Source organism: Hypanus sabinus, chromosome 11, assembly GCF_030144855.1.
Source record: "Hypanus sabinus isolate sHypSab1 chromosome 11, sHypSab1.hap1, whole genome shotgun sequence".
Lineage (NCBI taxonomy): Eukaryota > Metazoa > Chordata > Chondrichthyes > Myliobatiformes > Dasyatidae > Hypanus > Hypanus sabinus.
In genome coordinates, this window is record NC_082716.1 from 47,180,931 (window position 1) to 47,200,182 (window position 19,252).

Genomic DNA, 19,252 nt, shown 5'->3' on the forward strand with positions numbered 1-19,252 from the left:
TCCATCTCTATTTTTAGAATAACCTGTTGAATGTTCCGAAAATGACAATGTAGAACGGCTGCTTGTTTAGCTACTAATTATAGAACTGTTGCTCAAACTGAAATCTGCACATTTATAATGGGTAGGCAGGTGTTGGGACTGGAATATACTTTAGGGTTCACTTTTAATGGAGTATCCTGTTAGAAAAAATGTAATTCCATGGAACATTGCAGCAGCTGGTGTGGCTGTCTGTTAGTAGGCTGCATTCAACTCCACTTGACTTCGAAATGCAGATGTTTAATGCTGCACCCAAGCAGGTCTGCACATAATGGGAAATTATTCAGCATGAGCCAGATTTTAGAGGTATTATGGGACATACCCCATTTGCACATTTTTTTAAAAAACTAGAATGTACAGTAATATCTAAACGTAAACTCAGTTCTGTCATGATCTATGCTCTGCAGCAATGCATCTTCCAGATTAGACAAACAGCAAATTCAGTGGTCTGGTTTGAATCATGTAATGTGATTGAAAATTCTCAATCCTATAATTGCATTAAACCTGCACAAGTGTTTAGCAGACATTGTCCAATAAGTACATGGAATAGATTCTACGTCGTAGGGGCAAAATTATATTCACTTACAGCAAGTTGTTAAACAATACAAGTTTTGGTTGGCCAGAGAAAATTATCATTGGCCCTTCTATCTAGTTACAAGTGATTTTACTTCATGTCTTTATGTTGTATGTAGTAGTTAGAATTGAACTACTTTGCTACTGATCCAATCTATTTAAAAAAAGTACTATTCTATCAATCTGATGCATGCACTTAAGAATTTCATTTTAGGTGAAAATGTGGTTCATATTAGAAGAATGTCTGCTTCAACATTTTTTTGGTCCTTATCATCAGATGAAATACTTGTTATATTGAGGAGTTGAAGTGATTCATACAATATAATCTTTCACAGAACTGTGTGTCCTTCTGTTGTCCATTAAATTTGCCAATTCATACCTTTGAAGCGATTCTTTTATAAGATTTAGAGAAAAGAGCACGATGCAACCTGGTCAGCAATGTACTCTTGAATGGTGAACCAAAAATGTTTTCCATATTTGATGATGTCTGAACAATCTCCATACTCAAACTTCATTTATGGCATTCAATTTGCCACTTAAATGTACCTGATTCCACGATTTCATCTTATGCCTGGATTTTGTCTTGAAATGAGCACAAATTGAGGCTTTTTATGGCATTGGTCAGACTGTACTTGAAGTATTGTGAGCAGCTTTGGGCCCCTTATCTAAGAAAGGATGTGCTGACATTGGAGAGGATTCAGAGGACATTCACAAGAATGATCATGGGAATTAAAGTGTTAATGTTTGAGTAGCGTTTGATGGTCCTGGGTATGCACGCTGGAGTTTAAAAGAATAAGGGGAGAATCTTATTGAAGCCTATCAAATATTAAAAGGCCTAGATAGAGTGGATGTTGAGAGGATGTTTCCTACAGTGAGAGTCTAGGACCAGAGGGAACAGCTTCAGAAAAGAATGATGTCCCTACAGGATAGGGATGAGAAAGAATTTCTTTAGCTAGAGGCTGGTGGATCAATGGAATTCATTGCCATAGACAGCTGTAGAGGCTAAGTCATTGGGTATATTTGAAGTGGAATTTGATAGGTTCTTGATTAGTCAGGGCATCAAAGGTTACAGAGAGAAGGCAGTAGAATGGGGTTGAGAGGGATAATAAATCAGCCATGATGGAATAGACTTGAGGGGCCAAGCTCCTAATTCTGCTCCTATTTCTTGTAGTTTTCTGGTATAACTTTCTTGTCTCCCAAAATAGGAGGTATTGACAGCATTTGAATTTCCCACTTTCAATGCTCAGCTCAATTTTCAGGCAAGTTGTATTGACACTATACTGCAACTCAAAATGTTTGAAGCAGTAGAAGGCCTAAAGATAATTGGGAATTAGTCTTACATGTAAAGAAGGAAATGGAAATGATAGGGCCAGTGATCAAGACAGACAAGGTTAACCCATTGTTTCCTTGAATACCTCATGAGGCTTGTCAATATTTTGAGCGATTTTCTGAATGTAGAAAACTATGTCAGTGTGTCATTTTCTCAGTTTTGTTTATTTAATATGATTTAGTAAGAAATTGCTGATTATACTAAAAGATGGTATTTATCCATTAGTTGAAGTATAGTTGTGTAACAAATACATATAAGCAACAATTGAAATGAAACATTAGCCATTTTAAATACAAGTGACCCATGTCTTGCAGCAATTTGACTAATGGAAATTTTCCCTTATGGAATTTGCAAATTTATACAAAAAAACCTGATATATAGAACAATTCTTGTTTAAAAAGAAAAAGGAAAGAAACTGGGGCATAGCTTATGCACATTATTCCCTAGATATTTTCATTTCTTCTCACTAACTTTCAGTTTTAGTCAATCCCTGTTCTTGAAAATATCTTAGAAAACAAAATTGTAGATGATGGAATCTGAAACAAACAGAGGTGCTATGAGAATTAAGCCAGTGATTGGCATGTGTGGAAGAGAAACCAACGAGTTCTTCCAATTTTTTCATGAAGATATGAAGTAAAGAAAATCAACACTTTGGAGGTACTCAAACGGTCAAACAGCATCCATAGGGTAAAAGAATTGTTGCTCTTTCAGGTTGAAACTCTTCATCAGGGCCGAAGTGCAGCAGGTCTTACACCCAATACTTTGATAATTCCTTCCCCCCCCCACCCCAACCCTGGCACTCCTCATATAATCACGGATACCACTCGACCAGCTGACTTCCTCCATCAGATTGTTCATTGCTTCATATTCCACCATCTGCAGTCTCTTGTGTCTCCTCTTGAAGATATCTTGGCCAATTATAATTAATTCAGCCCTAACCTAAAGATTCGTAGGGAAATACCCTCCAACTACTCTGGCTTAAAATGTCGTTAAATCCAAAATTTTAAGTGTAAGTTCTGATCATTATTTTCCTGATGTCTCATCACAACTCATTTGTGCAATTTCTCTTCGCTTACCCTCAACAATCAGTTTTCACTCATTAATAGGAATACAGTCTTGACTCCTTCTGCTGGTCTTAATTATTTACACCGAATTTGTTGTTAAACCCATTCTGCACCTGTGTGAATGAGATCAGAATATATTTACACATAACTAAGCAACAGGTTCTACAAACAAATAATTTGGTGTACAACCAGATTTGATCCTCACAGGAAATTACTGTTTTAATGGTAACAATAAGATTCTGTCATTTTACCATGTGGCCTTTGAAATCTTTTATAAAGATCTTAACTACCAGTCATTGTGACTCCATTTCCAGGAGCATTTAAAAGGCACCAAGTTTGTTGTTTGATTGCAGGTAATAACATGACTTGCATTCACTGGGCCATTTATGTTTAAAGATTAAACTTGATGGAAAACGTTACTGAGCTAGATTAACGCCTTGTCTGAACTTCTCTGGCATAAAGTTTCTCATGAAATCAATCATGTTTTATATTTTATTTAACTTAAATAAGCCTACAAACAGATGAAATACCGAAGTGGCCTCTTGAGAGATGCATTTTGTTTTAAGGCACGTATCTCCCTTTCTTTGTTGTAGTTTCACTAGACTGGACACTTAAAATAACCAAAAGTGACACTGCATAATCCTATCATAAGAACTGCTGGAGTCACAAGTGGACAACTGATTCGTGTCTACTTCACTTCTGGTGGGAAGCCATGCATTACCTCACTTGACATCCTTTGACATCTGAGATAAGAATCACAGAAGAGGCAGGCTGTTGGAGAACATTGTGTTACTCACCATCTCTCAATCAACATGAGTGACACCGTGGTGTGGCAGTTGTTGTGATACTGCTGCAGCTTGGGGCATCAGAGTTTAGAGTTCATTCCAGTGTCCTCTGTAAGAAAATTTGTACGTTCTTCCTCATGTGCATATGGGTTTCCTCCAGGTGCTCCAGTTTTCTCCCATAGACCAAAGACTTACCACTTAGATGGTTAATTGTCCTTGTAAAATGTCCTGTGATTAGGCTAGGGTTAAACAGATGAGTTGCTGGGCAGTGTTGTCCATTGGACTAGAAGAGCCTGTTCCAAGCTGTGTCTCCAAATAAATAAATAAACAAACATAGTGAACACCAGCCTCGAAATTGAAGAGGCATGATTTAACCTAGGTTCGATTGCACAAGCTTTCACTTCCTGGTAAAACTGTTTTCATTTAGAATTGCATTTAGGTACTGTATGTTATTCACCTTATCTCAACTGACGATATTACAGTGCAAATAATGCAATGGACCTTTGCTCTCTGGTTGATTGATATTGGAGTTTTTGGATGCAACCTTGGCCTTTGGTAAACTTATTTACTGCTTCTTTCTTACATTTATGTCTGTTAAGAAGTGAGATTCAGGTGACGCTGGGAAACCTGACCGTACCGCTACCAACTGATGGCAGAAAGCAGAATGTTCCCAGATCCAGAACTCTTCAGTAATTCTATATCAAAAGAACTCCAGGTTGTTGTACTTGCAAGCCCAGGTTTTCCTGGACTAATACACAAAGATATGAGAAAATCTGTGGGAATGCCACAGTCACACTCTCATACCTAGACATCCCTCTGCATTGAGGTCAAGTTCAGCTTGAATTTTGACTTCCTCATTATAGGTCTTGTCAACTGCTCCAGAAAACCTCTGTTCTTTCTCTCAATTTGCTGCTCACTGTAGCATCACAGAGATCTATAGTCACTGTATATGTCCACAGATGAGTGCAACTCTTTTAACTTCAGTGAGAAGCAAGTTTCATCTTGGGTGCTGGGATTTGCTAAGAGCATACCAGTTCAGAATTGAGAGACATGAGATACAAGCTGAAGAATAGCAGGAACAAGGGCAGTAGAAGGGTGAGAGAATGTTGGGGGTTCACTTTCTGCACTGACAGTGCCATCTCCTGAGTAGAAGTTCTGATGTATTCCTCTATTCAGAATGCAAAAATTTGCCAAAAACCACATTTAGTTGAGCCTGAACCCATTCAGAACTGTACTGATTCTGTTTAGCGCACAGTTCTAGGTGCGAACCGCTAAAGCATGGCTACTAAAAAGGTTCTAGCCAATTTTGTGACTTTGGTATGGAATTCAATGTGCAATTAATATTCTATACACTATTATATCTAGCGCAAGTTTAGTGAACCAGAGAAAAGATAGAAACTAATTTATGGTCAAACTCTGTAACAGGCCTGAAGAATGTCAGTTTATTTTGTAGATGTTTCTTACTTCCTAGCCATCTAATAATTGCCTCTTCTGTTCTCCCTTCAGTACAACCATTGTGCCATCCAATATCAGGATTATCAATGGCTACATCACAGTGGAACCTGCACATGAACCATCACATCAACAGAAGCAGCGTCCCATCTTCAACTCTACTGCAACAGCCACAGTCCCCTCAGCAACGGCACTCATCTCTGGGGTGGCCTGCTTAGTCTGGAGTCTGTTGTGGCCCTCGTGACCCACTGAACATTTTACCTTAACCCATAACTTGTTTGTTTTATTTAAGAAAGAAACTTTAAAGAGATTTTCGATGTTAGGTGACAGAACTTCTCTCAGTTTCACATAGGAAGTGCCTTTTTCTCAGCTCAGCAGACTCTCAAGGCCTAATTGCACCAGGTTCTCCATGACAATGCAGAAGAGTACAAGATGAAATTCTGAAGCTGGGACAGCCACGATATGACAGCGTCTTCTTTTTGTAGAAGGGTATTTTTCCCCATGATGTTATGGGGCATTGTAAATTTACTTTTCAAAGTTTATTTGTTCACATGAATAATGTATATTTATTCCCCTTCAAATGTTAAGTTTTTTTGTGTATATGATTCCATAACATATAAAAAGTTCAAAGTTTTACCACAATCTAACCAGCCAAGATGAATTTTCTACCAAAGGTCTCCTATTAGATGAAAAATATACAAAAAGGTACCTTTTCACCAGCCCTGTTTGCTTTCACAAGTCTTTAATGATTCCATTGATTATTCTTTATATCCAAGCGCTCTGAAGACAATTGTTGAAGCTTTGGTACTAAAAACACCATTAATGCAGGGATTGAGAAAGAACAATTGGATATTTTGCTGGAAAAGCATAGATAGCCAATCCACAGCTGAACCAAATGTAACAGGTGGCCTGTAATCCTACTCAGCTAGGTTTACACAGTCATTACAAAAGGTGAGATCACACAGGAGCTTCCATTTTACAACCATCATGAGGCATCAGTACTGCCACTTTACTAACTGAAGCATCAATGCTGACGTAGACAGTCTGCAAGAAAAACTCATTACATTTAGACAGTGCGCACAAAATGCTGGTGGAACGCAGCAGGCCAGGCAGCATCTATAGGAAGAAGTACAGTCGGCGTTTCAGGCCGAGACCCTTTGTCAGGACTAACCAAAAAAGATAGTAAAAGATTTGAAAGTGGGAGGGGAAGGGGGAAATCCAAAATGATAGGAGAAGACAGGAGGGAGTGGGGTGGAGCTAAGAGCTGGAAAGGTGATTGGCAAAAGTGATACAGAGCTGCAGAAGGGAAAGGATCATGGAACGGAAGGCCTAGGGAGAAAGAAAGGGGGAGGGGAGCACCAGAGGGAGATGGAGAACAGGCAAAAAGTGATTGTGAGAGGGGTAGAGAGAGGAAAAAAAAGTTGAGGAAAAAGGGATGGGGTAAGAAGGGAAGGAGAGGCATTAGTAGAAGTTAGAGTTAGGTTGGAGGCTACCCAGCCAGTATATAAAGTGTTGTTCCTCCAATCTAAGTGTGGCTTCATCTTGACAGTAGAGGAGGCCATGGATAGACATATTAGAATGGGAATGGGACGTGGAATTAAAATGTGTGGCCACTGGGATCAACACCTGATACCTGATACTCCATCTGGGTAGCCTCCAACCTGATGGCATGAACATTGATTTCTCTAACTTCCGATAATGCCCCTCCTCCCTTCTTACCCCATCCCTTATTTATTATTCCCCCACTTTTTTACTCTTCTATTTTACTCTCTCTATCCCTCACACAATCACTCTTTGATGGTTCTCCATCTCCCTCTGGTGCTCCCCTCCCCCTTCCTTTCTCCCTAGGCCTCCCATCCCATGATCCTTTCCCTTCTCTAGCTCTGTATCCCTTTTGCCAATCACCTTTCCAGTTCTTAGCTTCACCCCACCCCCTCCTGTCTTCTCCTATCACTTCGCATTTCCACTTCCCCATCCTACTTGCAAATCTCTTACTATCTTTCCTTTCAGTTAGTCCCGACGAAGAGACTTGGCCCGAAACATCGACTGTCCTCCTTATAGATTCTGCCTGGCCCTGCTGCGTTCCACCAGCATTTTGTGTGTGTTGCTTGAATTTCCAGCATCTGCAGATTTCTTCGTGTTTGCATCATTACATTTAGAGTCAAATTTGCATATGAAAGAATGGCTGCATTCGTGCCCATATTTTTTTAAAGAGAAGATTAAGAATTTCCATTTATTTTATATGTTTGATCTTTTCTGGTTTCCCTACTTGGAGTATCAGCACTGTTGTTGAACAGAGAACCGCGAGAAATAACCCATGGCAATAGGCCCATGGCAAGTACCAAGATAAACAACTGATAAATCTGGTTTTGATTGATCAGTGTCATTGGTGGCACAAACAGCACCCCTGCTCTTCAAATGACATATTCTAAGTCTTTAGAAAAAAGGAGGTGGGGTTTTCATTTACTATCCTGTTTGAAAGGGGAAATTCAAGGCATCGCCAATACAGCAAAAGATAGATATCTGCTAAGTTACTGTGTTCAGGGCTGTTTTGAGACTTCAGTCCTTGAGTAGGCTGCCTTGTTCTGCATGTTTGTGGATAAATCTATGTGCCAGTTGTGATACAATGCTTCAGGAATTATAAGAGCTGATGTTTGATCTGAACTGATTGCAATTGGAAACACTCATGAGACAAAAATGGGAAAAAGTTGGCCAAGCTTGCTGGTGGCATCTAGTAATCACTGCTGAAGAATACCTGCAAGCTATGTTAGACTGAAGTTAGCTAGTACTTTGACTCACAGATGTACAATCATTTGAGGGAGGTGCTTCATGTGAAATCATTATTCAATCTGCCCCCTTTGAACACTTTAAAAGTGCCCTGGCAAGAATATTAGGCACAGCCAGTGGTCCACTCCACAAGTACGTGTTCAGATGGGAGGGAAAAAATATCACCCACCTCCAGTACTCATCCAGACTAGAAAAACTACCACTGGGATCATCAGTGATCAGCAGCTACAAGGGGGCAGGCAGGCACATCAATAGAGCTAGCTTGCCAAGGCTAATCCGATCTGCCTCGCATGGTAGAAAGGAGTGCAAGCTATTCTGCCTGTGCACCACAAGGGTTGAAGGGCCAGGAATTAATTTACTCGGCTCTATAGTCAGTCATTCTGCTTTCAGCAGAAACAATAAAAGCTCTTCCTCAATCAGTTCAGCCCCATTAATGACTGGGCCGTCAAGAAGGCCAAAGTGTAGTACTACAGATGTCTGTCAAGGGTACAGTAACTGAATTAGTCTAGAATTTTTCCCAATACAATTCCTTGATTATGGAGATTGATGGAGTACCTACTCTTAGAAGAACCTAAATGGGCTAGCCATTCCCAGCAAGCAGGTTGTGCTCCACCATGCATGAAATATTCCTTAGGAAATCTGGCCTTTCTTACTGAATCTGAAAATATTGCATACTATGTTAATGGTGTTAGTTGCGATACTCAATTTGATCTGAAAATCTTTCCTTTTCAATTTCTTTAGACATTCTCCTCATACTGTTTATTATAGTAGTTTGTATAATTTCACATTATCTCCCAAGTTCACAAATACCCTTTTCTGAGTCAAAGTTTTCCCACAGTATAGTCCTCAGCTGATGACCCCATCTGATAATTTACACTTCCAAATCCTGCGATGACCCTCTGATCCATCATTATTTAACCACATTCATGGTAAATGATTAAAGGTGACCTTTCCCTAGTTCAATAAATCCTCAAATTGATTTAGCAACTTTTGTTTTGATTTTGCTCCTTTTTACCACCTAACTAGTTAATAAAAAAAATACTCCCACATAACCCACCTTTTAAGTAATGGCAAATTAACTTCCTGGGCTGGGGAAGCTTGTGACAAAGAGTAGGAGTGCATAAGATAATTTGCTTTCTCCGCTCAGAGACTAACACCCAGTCAGACATTTGCAGTTGACAGGATGCTGCCGCATACAGATTACTATCCCCGTGGAATAAATTAGACAAAAAAGAAGTGGCAGCAGAAGAGAGATTTCCAGTGGAGTACCTTCGGGCTGAGACAATGCAGAGCATGCCATTCACTCTTGGCTTTGCCTCAAAAATAAATCAACAAGTGTGTTGGTTCCATGTCAGCACCCAGCTGGAAGCTGTCCATGTTTTCCTATGTCACTTTCTCTCCTGTTTGCTCTCACTGGGCCCCTCACCTTACATCTTTCATCTTGCCATTTTGTTTTCTGATCTTTGAGTGAGACTTTCTCCATACATGCCCGTTTCTAAGTAGGTGGGCGAGCTCCTCTGCTAATGGTGCTGTGTTATCGGGGATTGGGATAAACGGGAAGGATCCCTGGTGGCAAAGTAGTTTCACTTTAACAATCCACCACAACCAGACAACACTCACGTAACTGTGGCAGTTCTATATTATTTCTTAGTCAGCCAGAGTCTTTGTTTCAGTTTAACCCAATTATGAAGGGAATAATTTGAGTTATTTTTTTTATTCTTGGTATATTTGTGCTTCAGATTGAGCAGGTGCCAAAGCAGGAATTTGCTCAGTTGCAATTCTTCCATTCAGTCAACTCTGTCAGGCTCATGAACACAAGCATACCAATTAAAGGCAGGAGTAGACCACTTGGACTTTATAGCCTCTTCATGAGTTGACAAGAACATGGGCAATTTAATTAAAATCTCAGTGCTGCATTCCCACCCATGACTTACTTGTTAGGAATCGACCTCTCCTTAGAAGTATACGAAGACTCTGTTTGCACTTAACTTTAGGAAGAGAGTTCCTCACATGCCTCAGAGAGAAAATCACCTCAAATTGTGTGACCCAAGAATTCAGGATTTTCCTCACAAGAAACTTCACCTTCATGTCTACCTTATCAGAACTCAAGAATTTTGTATGTTTCTATCAAATTCACATTATTAAGCTCCAGCAGATACAAACCTAGCCTGTCTGATCATTCCTTATTTGACAGCATACAATTTTAGGTATCTGACTAACAAAGCTTGACTGAAACACTTCCAACATATTAAAATCCTTCTTTAGATGAGATCAACACTGCGCCAGATGTGGTCTCATCATAGCCTAATATAACTAAAACATAGCCTTGCTGCTTTTGTATTCAGACCTCTCACTAAAGAATGGCATCCCATCAGCTTTTTTAATGACGTGATGTGCTTGTATGTAATGCCTTAACCTTGAAGATTTCTGCACCTTGTGGATCCACACCCAACTAAGGCCTGGCACTTTTTGGAATGACAGAAGGATTTTATAACAAAAACTACAATTGCACACCATATGTGCCTTTTTCCACTCCTAAAATACACAGACTGCAATCATCTTTGCAGTACTGTGCATCATTAGGGGAATACAGATCATCTGAGTCCCTGTAGCAAAGGCAAATCAGTACCAAAACAAAGCTGTTGAAATGGTCCAACTTTTGCTAACTGCTTCTTCTCACCAATTAAGTATTAGTTCTGGGAGTTTAATGATCAAAATTGTGTTGTGCCCAGAGAGTTCCTAATGAACCTTCAAGTGTCCATTGACAATATTGCTTCATTTTGTCACTGTTTAGAGCTTAATATTGGGCAATTGTCAGTAGGAAAGAAAATCAATGACAAAGTAATGCAAGAGCTTTACATGACTTCCAAAGCATCCCTTTGACTAAGGTTCAGCAAGGAAACGCGAGACGTTAACCGCCAGAAGTGATCATTTGCTTTGATTCTGTTGACATCTACAGAGATGTCACTGCACTTTTCCATTACTTGTTAAAGATTTAACATGGACCATTATCAATATTGAAATATTATGGTAAAGAACAGATCTGTACACTCACCAAACACAAGGACTATTATGAATTAGTTGGTATGCATTAAGTTATTACAGATACAAAATATTTTATTTTTTTCATCTGTTTTGGCATACTTGTAACATATTTTGTTGCTTTTCTCAGCACATTGTTGTAAAAGATTCTATTAATGTTATTTTTTCCAGAAATATTATTTTTTTAGTGTAATGTAATGCTGTATTGTAACAAATCAGAAATAAGTATTAGGGTAATACAACCAAGTCAATGTTTTGCAGAAAAAGGCAAGATGGTGAAAGGAAGTGGATTGACTCCATAGTGAGCATTAAAGAAAGGATCTTATAAATTTAATTCAATGTGTTTATAGATATTATAACTGATTTAAACATTTTGTATTCTTGTAGAATGTAAGTACAGAAGCTCACTCAGTATTTTTTTCTTCTTTTTAGCTATACATCAATGGCCCTACTTACATGGAGATGTGGCTTAACAAGCTGTTGAATTTGGGCATTTGCAAGAAATTCACCGGTTTTACAATTCCATTAACATGTTATTACGTAAATATTATTCAAATTTTCCCTGTAAAAGGTAACTTTATTTGACAGAAATATTTTAATTATTTGCTATTTAAAAATCATGCTTGAACCATTAAAATTTCTACCCATGGAACCATTTTGCATTTTTTTTCTCATAACAATCACAAATTGGGTGGAGATGTCAATGTTTTAAATATTATGAAGTTTGAAAATTATAATTCTTGGTTGTATTCAGTGGAAAAATGTTAGGGATTCAGACAGACTGATTCATTCCAGGCAGAATGGTAGAATGGAATTAACACATTCAATGTAAATATGGCCATAGTTTGCATTAATCATATGAATGTAGAAGCATACCAAACCTGATCAAGAATTACTTTGTTTACAGTTCATGTGACTGTACTTGTCACAAAATTGTGATTTTGTTTTTGGAAAAAAAGATAATATAAAGAGTCAATAAATCATTATATAACTATCTCCTGAGATTCTCAAATCCGTCAGAAAGTTCCTTAAAAATGATGCTCTTGCTGCCACCTCGTGACAGAAGGTAGTATTAACAAGGCAAGACTGCTGATTTTACTAAGCATGACATTTCTTTGATTTCACAAAGTATCTTTATGTTGCGATCATCAATGGTTTTTCACCAATAATGTGAGAGTTTAAAATAACATCTTAAAAGGAAATCCACAATGAAAAATGGAAATGTCTGCAGAGAGAAAAAAAATAATCAGTGCCATTTGGCAATCAGCAACACACTGACAGTTGTAAGTCACTGGCCAAAGGGAAAGTCAATCTTCCTTTTTATCTGAATAACATGACTGAATAAAAGCTTATCCAGGTGCAGCTTTTATATCCTTGCTACATGGGAGGCTCTTGTGCTATGGGCTGTATTTACTTGGGCCTGGGTTGGGTAGGTTTAGAGACACGAGACTCAAAGAAAACAAACTGCTGGAGCAACTCAGTAAATCAGGCAGTATCTGTGGCAGCAACAAGTTAATTAGATTTTCAGGCCAAGACTTTGCATCAGTCCCGAGTTTATTTTTTAGTCTGCTTGAACTCCTTATATATGCTCTACAACTAGTAGAGTTAAAGGGTCTCAACCCAAAACATCGACTGTTTACTCTTTTCCATAGATTCTGCCTGGCTTGCTGAGTTCCTCCAGCATTCTGTGTGCATTGCTGTGGATTTCCAGCATCTGCAGATTTTGTTCATGTTCGAGTTAAAGAAGCCACTTGCCTTGGGTTGTATTCACAGCAAGACATGCTCCACTAGACCATAAGACACAAGAGCAGAATTGGGCGATTCAACCCATCAGGTGTGCTCAGCCATTCCATCATAGCTGATTTATTACTGTACCATTCTCAAACCCATTCTCCTGCTTTCTCTCAGTAATTTTTGCCACCTTTACTAATCAAGAACCTACTTGCCTTAATGACTTAGCCTCCACACAATGGAATAAATCAGTTCCCTCCCTTCTCATCTTCTGTGTGTTGTAGCAAAGATCATGCAATATTAACATTGTACTTTTAATTACAAAACTCCAACTCATAACTCAAATGTGACAAGTGCACTTTAAAACCATCTAAGATTTTGTTTAAAATATTTTTAAGATTACTGTTGACAATTTTTGCTACCTTGTGCACTCACAATTTGTGTGAATGAGAATTAGTAAGAGAGTTCAGAGACAGAAAATTTAAAAATACCCCGAGGGAAGATTTTCTGTGTGCATATATTTAACTTTAAGAACACATAATTATCAATTTGTTACATACAATTCTCAAAGGAGATCCAGCTATTTATGATTTTAACCACCAATGATTCTAAAAGGGAATTATCCAGAGGAAGCTTGCCCCCACCCATGTATCTTACTTAATTGATGAAATTAAATGAAAATAAAAATTTTCAAAAGTTTTGTCCTTTCCAATCAGTTTGAACTGAGTAATTTGTGCCTAAGAATACAAAAATAGAAGTGAAATTGATCAATTAGCAAATTAACTAAATGAGCAAAAAGGCATATGTATAACTCTCTGGCTCCAGACAGCTTCTCAAAACATGATACCTATACCGAATGTACTTGTTGAAAAAAATGTTGGAACTGCTCAGCATCTTCAACCTGAAACCTCTTTCTAGGGGTGCTGCCTAATTTGCTATATTTCTTATGGTTTGATATTATTTCATTTTTAACATATGCAATTCCTTGTCACCCATCCACCAACTAACAGCCTCAGTATTCCATTCCTAATCATCTACAGAGTTCCCAAATAATTGCCAGCACTCTGCGATCTGCAGAATACCCTACTTCTCTTTCTAGACTGATTAGCGTGCAGCACTTCCTTCGGGATCTTGTACTTCAGTTGACATTATCAAGCTACTCAAGTCTTCCAATGCTTTACTAATATGGTCATTGTTATGCAACCAATTCTAGCAGTATATTTGTCTAAAATAAAATCTTAAAGACAGGAAAAAGCTGAACAGTCTCATAGTGTATGGATCTTTTTGGAGTCAACTATGTAAGATGTACTAAAAATCCACACATGAAGGAAGTTCAGCTATATTTGCATCTCTGTCATTAAAATAAGGTTGAGGATTTTTGTCTACCACGGTCATCATATAAAATTTAAGAATTTGTGGGAATGAGATTTGATAGGTGTGCAGTAAAACATACAGCCAGTGTTAGTGGCTGTAATAATTAATAATAATCTACTGTACATTAAAGTTAAAAAGTTCTTGTGCAAAATTCCTTAGTGAAGGGGAGAAAATTCATAGAATTATGGAAATTTGCAGATAGGAGGAGGCTACCCAGCTCAATGTGTAAACATTGACTCAAGCTCTGTTCATCAGATATTACTTCACATTTTGCCACAGTATATAAAAAAGGCATTTGTCCTATCTAGTCTATGCCAGCTCTCAATCATGTTCTCCAGGTATTTCCTTGGCAGAGCAGACTAGATGGGCGAAATGGCTTGATTCTGCTCCTATATCTTATGGTCTTATGGTAATCTATTGTCCTCAAAACTACTTATCAGCTCCAATTCTCCTGCCATGACCTGCACTAGGGGTAAATTACAGTAGCCAAATAATCTTCCAGCATGTGCCTTGGTTAAGGAAAGAAAACAGAACCCTACAAGGTCACGGAAAGTGTTTGAAAACTCCACAAAACACCCCTGGTCAGGATCAAAACTAGATCCCTGGAACAGGAAGGCAACTTGTGATGGATATTCACTGTCCACTGGGAATTTTTTTTATAAGACAGAAGCCTTCTGTAAGTTTTCAACGTGTTTTCAGAATTTTATCTAAATTTAAATGTGTATCACTAAAAATAAATGAAAATGTGTTTAAGCTACTTTGTTAGTTGGAAGAATCTCTTTCTTGGTTGGGAGGGGGTCCCACTGCCCAAATAATGGCTATTGGCAGCTAAACTTGGCGTGGAGGATAAACAGGGAAGTCTTTGATGAGTTGGTGACTTCAATAAAACCTTCGTTTACAGAGGGTATCTGTAGCTCTCTACATCAGATAGGGCTTAAGATCTTCATTTGAGTTTAAAACAGGGGTTTAAACTCTAACCCATTCCCACTTTCCTGTTCTTGTAGTTTAAGGCATTTCAAATGCAAAGCCAACTAACATCAAGATACACTGATAACTTCTAGCTTTCTTCATCTATGACAATAGGTTTCAAGTCCTCACTATCCTCAACCTGATATCAATTTTGCTTCACTTCCCTGTAACCTTCCTACATTGCTTTGAATCCACACCCACTAGTCATTGTTCATTCTTTTAGTTTACTCCCTATCCCCCCTAATTCTCTTAACATATCTCTTGATTTAGCAGCAATATTTTTCATCCCCAATCTGCTACTTGATTTTATTTTGGCTTTACTCCCAGAACTGTTTATATACGCAATACCTAGATTTTCTACAGCATTATAGTCTCAGTGACTGATGAAACTTCTTTTTCTTCCTTGGTCCTGATCCTTTCTATGCATGTTAACATCCAGATGGAGTGAGAGGACAAGGGTTTGACAATTACAACCTTCCCTTGCTGGGAAAATATTAGTATCAAACTTGCACTGTCTTCCTCCTCAAGGCCCATCACAACTCTGGTATACCTTCAAGGAGCTGTTTCCAAAGGTTTTTTTTAAATAAAAAACTATATCAGCTAGGTAAAGCCAGTTTCAGCTTGCTTGAAGCTTTTATTCCCAGTCTATCCATGTCCTTAGAGAATTATTGAAAGAATATTACAGCACAGAGGCCATTGAGCACAGCAAATCTGCATTGTCTTTCTGTAGTTCCTTTTCCCAGCTGCTTCTATAAAATTTCTTTCTCTAAAAATATTTTGCTAATCCCCGGTTGAAGCCAAAGCTGTATGTGTAATCATCACAAACAAGAGAAAATCTGCAGATGCTGGAAATCCAAGCAACACACAAAAACTGCTAAAGGAACTCAGCAGGCCAGGCAGCATCTATAGAAAAGAGTACATTTCGGGCCGAGGCCTTTCATCAGGACTGGACTGATGGTGTAATCATCACAACATCACTTCTTTACCACAACTGCTAAATTGAATTGAACCAGGTTATTCCTATCCTTTTTTTAAAAACTAAATGAAACTAGCCTTGGCTGTGAAGATCCTCTTTCTAAAAGTAAGGACAGCATCCGCTGACCCTCTTGCTGGGCATTAGCTAACTAAGTTCTCTTGAATCTGTTTCAGTACTTCTGCTTCTCTATGACTTATACATTGCTTCTATTTCAATTAATATTAGGGAAATTGAAATAAAATCCTCTCACAATAGTGCCTCTTTCACCTTAAACAGTTGAGGAAGTTTGATATGGGCTCACAAATCCTCAGAACTTTTTACACGGTCACAATTGAGAGCATCATGACTGGCTACGTCACTGCCTGGTATGGGAACTGTACTTCCCTCAATCGCAGGACTCTGCAGAGAGTGGTCTGGACAGCCCAGCGTATCTGTAGTTGTGAACTTCCCATGATTCAGGACATTTACAAAGATAGGTGTGTAAAAAGGGCCTGTAGGATCATTGGGGACCTGAGTCACCCCAACCACAATCTATTCCAGCTGCTACCATCCAGGAAACGGTACCATAGCATAAAAGCCAGGACCAACAGGCTCCGAGACAGCTTTTTCCACCAGGCCATCAGATTGATTAACTCATGCCGATTTGACAGTTCTATTTATTATAAACTATAGCCAGAGACATGATGTAAAGATTTTTTACTCCTCATGTATGTGAAGGATGTAAGAAATAAATTCAATTCAATTCAAATTCACTGGAGCACATAGGCAGACATTTCTGAGAAATGATCTTCTCTAACAGAAGCACACTCACAAAAGAGTGATTACATACATTCCCTCCATTTATCCAACACATATGGCTTCATTTGATGATCCATTATAAAGCATATTGTACTCCTCACACCTGCAATAATTTCTTTAATCAAAATTATAACAGTCTTCCTTTGCTCACTCTTCTATTTCAAATGTAAAGCTTTCAACCAGGGAAGTTATTCTCATCTTCCTTTATACCATATTTCAATAAGATATTTTATTACATATATTGTTCTGTGTCCTCAGCTGTTCTGTATTATTCCTTAGACTACTTACATTGAAGTAGTCAGTGGCCACTTTATTATGTACCCCCTATACCTAATAAATTGGCCACAACATTTAAGTTAATTTTCCCTCCCGAGTTTAAACCCTCCCAACAGGACAGGCAAATCTTCTTGCAGCAATATTACTCCTGGTTTCTTTGAGGTGCAAACCCATATGGCATATAAAGGCCCCATCTCCCACCTCCCACACCTGAAACCAATACCAATGCCACAGGAATGTGAAGACATACTCAGTGGCCATTCCTCCGGCCTTGAATTCATCTGCATAAGCCTTCGGTATCATTCAATACCAGAAATATTCTACATATTTCAGCCTTTGAGGTTTTGTTTTTTTTATTGCTCTCAGAATTAGACTGCTCATCTACCTGTACAATTGGTACTGATGTGAACAGCAACCACTGACTGTTCCTCTTCCATCAAATGCATTCCCCAACACACAGACCCAGTCTCCAACCAACAGCTTTGACTTTGCCTTCTGAGGGATGACATAACAACCCCAAGAGATATTTGAAGCCACAGAAATGTCCGCCCCTTCCCCAGCTACTTAAGCTGCTGTAGTTCCAGGATCTTCTCTGTAACTCAGAGGAGCCTCTCCAGCTGATGTCACTTCTCTGACACACAGTTGTCCAAGAAATGAGAAACATCGTACAAAGCACACAATGTGCACTCAGCAGACTGAAATGAAATGCCACAGCCCTATTCTCATGCAACTAACACAATTAACAAAATATACATGACACTCTTCCTTGATCCAGACAAGATGGTGCAAAAAAATCACCACTGTGCTATTTCCTGTGTGGTTACAGCATCTTAGACATTTTTTCTGCTTTTACCAGATGCTTACACTCTTTCCTCTTCAGTCTCTAGTTTATTTTAACTGATTTGTTAATTGACAATGTCAATTATTTAAGTGAATGTTGTACTTTCCCCAGGTTTTAAAAATTTCTGATTAGAATGGTAGATCGCAGGTCAATTAGGATTTATTAGATTGTAAGGCAATTCCCGCTGACTTGTACTGCTACAATATCTTCCCAGATATAAAGCAAGTTACCTTTTAGAGCACTTACCACACCTATGGAAATAGGAAGTAATTGGTCAATTGGCTAACGAAAGGCCCCAGTCTTATTCTGCTGTTAAAACTCTCCGTTTTCTATAACATTAATAAATACAAAAATAAAATTAATCAAGCCATTATTTCTTCCAAAACTTAGTATAAAAGCAACACAGAACACATATTCATCAGAGAACATCTGCCAAGAAGTTTGAAGGTTTCTTCTTCACAGCAGTCCTGCACTTCCATATCCAAAAACACTACCCACCCCAGACATTCTCTCTTCTTCCCTCTCCCCCTCACCTCGCCACTCAAGCAGAAGACACAAAAGCCTGAAAACATGTACCACTATCCTCAAGGGCAATTTCTATCCCACTGTTATTAGACTCTTGAATGAATCTCTTGTATGAACCCCAATGACCCTGTGATTCCAGTCTCTGAGGCAGACATGAGAGCATTATTCAAGAGGGTGAACCCAGGCAGGGTACCTGGCCGAGCACTGAAGACCTGTGCTATTCAACTGGCTGGAGTGTTCACTGAGATCTTTAATGTCTCACTTCAGTAGTCTGAGTACCCACCCACTTCAAGAAGGCTTCAATTATACCGGTGCCCAAGAAGTACGTGGTAACCTGCTTCAATGACTATCATCCATTAGCACTTTCATCCACTGTGATGAAGTGGTTCGAGAGGTTTGTGACGAAGAACATCAATTATTGCTTGAGATGTAACTTGGATCCTTTCCAATTTGCCTACCATCACAGCAGGTCAACGGATGCCAATCCATTGGCTATTCACTTAATCCTGGTACACTCAGACAGTGAAGGTGCATATATCAGGATACCCTTCATTGACTCAAACTCAGCATTCAACACTATATTAAAAAATTCAATAAACTCAATACCTCCTTGCAGAACTGGATTCTCTACTTTCTCATTTACAGAACACAGTTGTTTGGATTGAATACAAAATCTCCTCCACATTCTCCACC

General features: G+C 38.7%; 1 protein-coding gene across 4 annotated transcripts in view; it reads left to right on the plus strand.

The window, feature by feature from the left end:
- Window positions 1–12,049, plus strand: part of LOC132401920 (metalloprotease TIKI2-like) — a 423,581-nt gene extending 411,532 nt beyond the window's left edge. The window contains exons 7-8 of one of the 4 annotated variants that reach the window (XR_009514745.1): window positions 5,295–6,191; window positions 11,502–12,049. Coding sequence is in view for 1 of the 4 variants with exons in the window: in XM_059984269.1 (XP_059840252.1) it covers window positions 5,295–5,484 (190 nt within the window). In the remaining 3 variants the exon portion in view is untranslated. Of the gene's footprint in view, window positions 1–5,294; window positions 6,438–11,501 lie in introns of those variants that run through there. The other 3 variants (XR_009514746.1, XR_009514747.1, XM_059984269.1) reach the window with 3 other exon arrangements.
- Window positions 12,050–19,252: the final 7,203 nt, after the last annotated feature.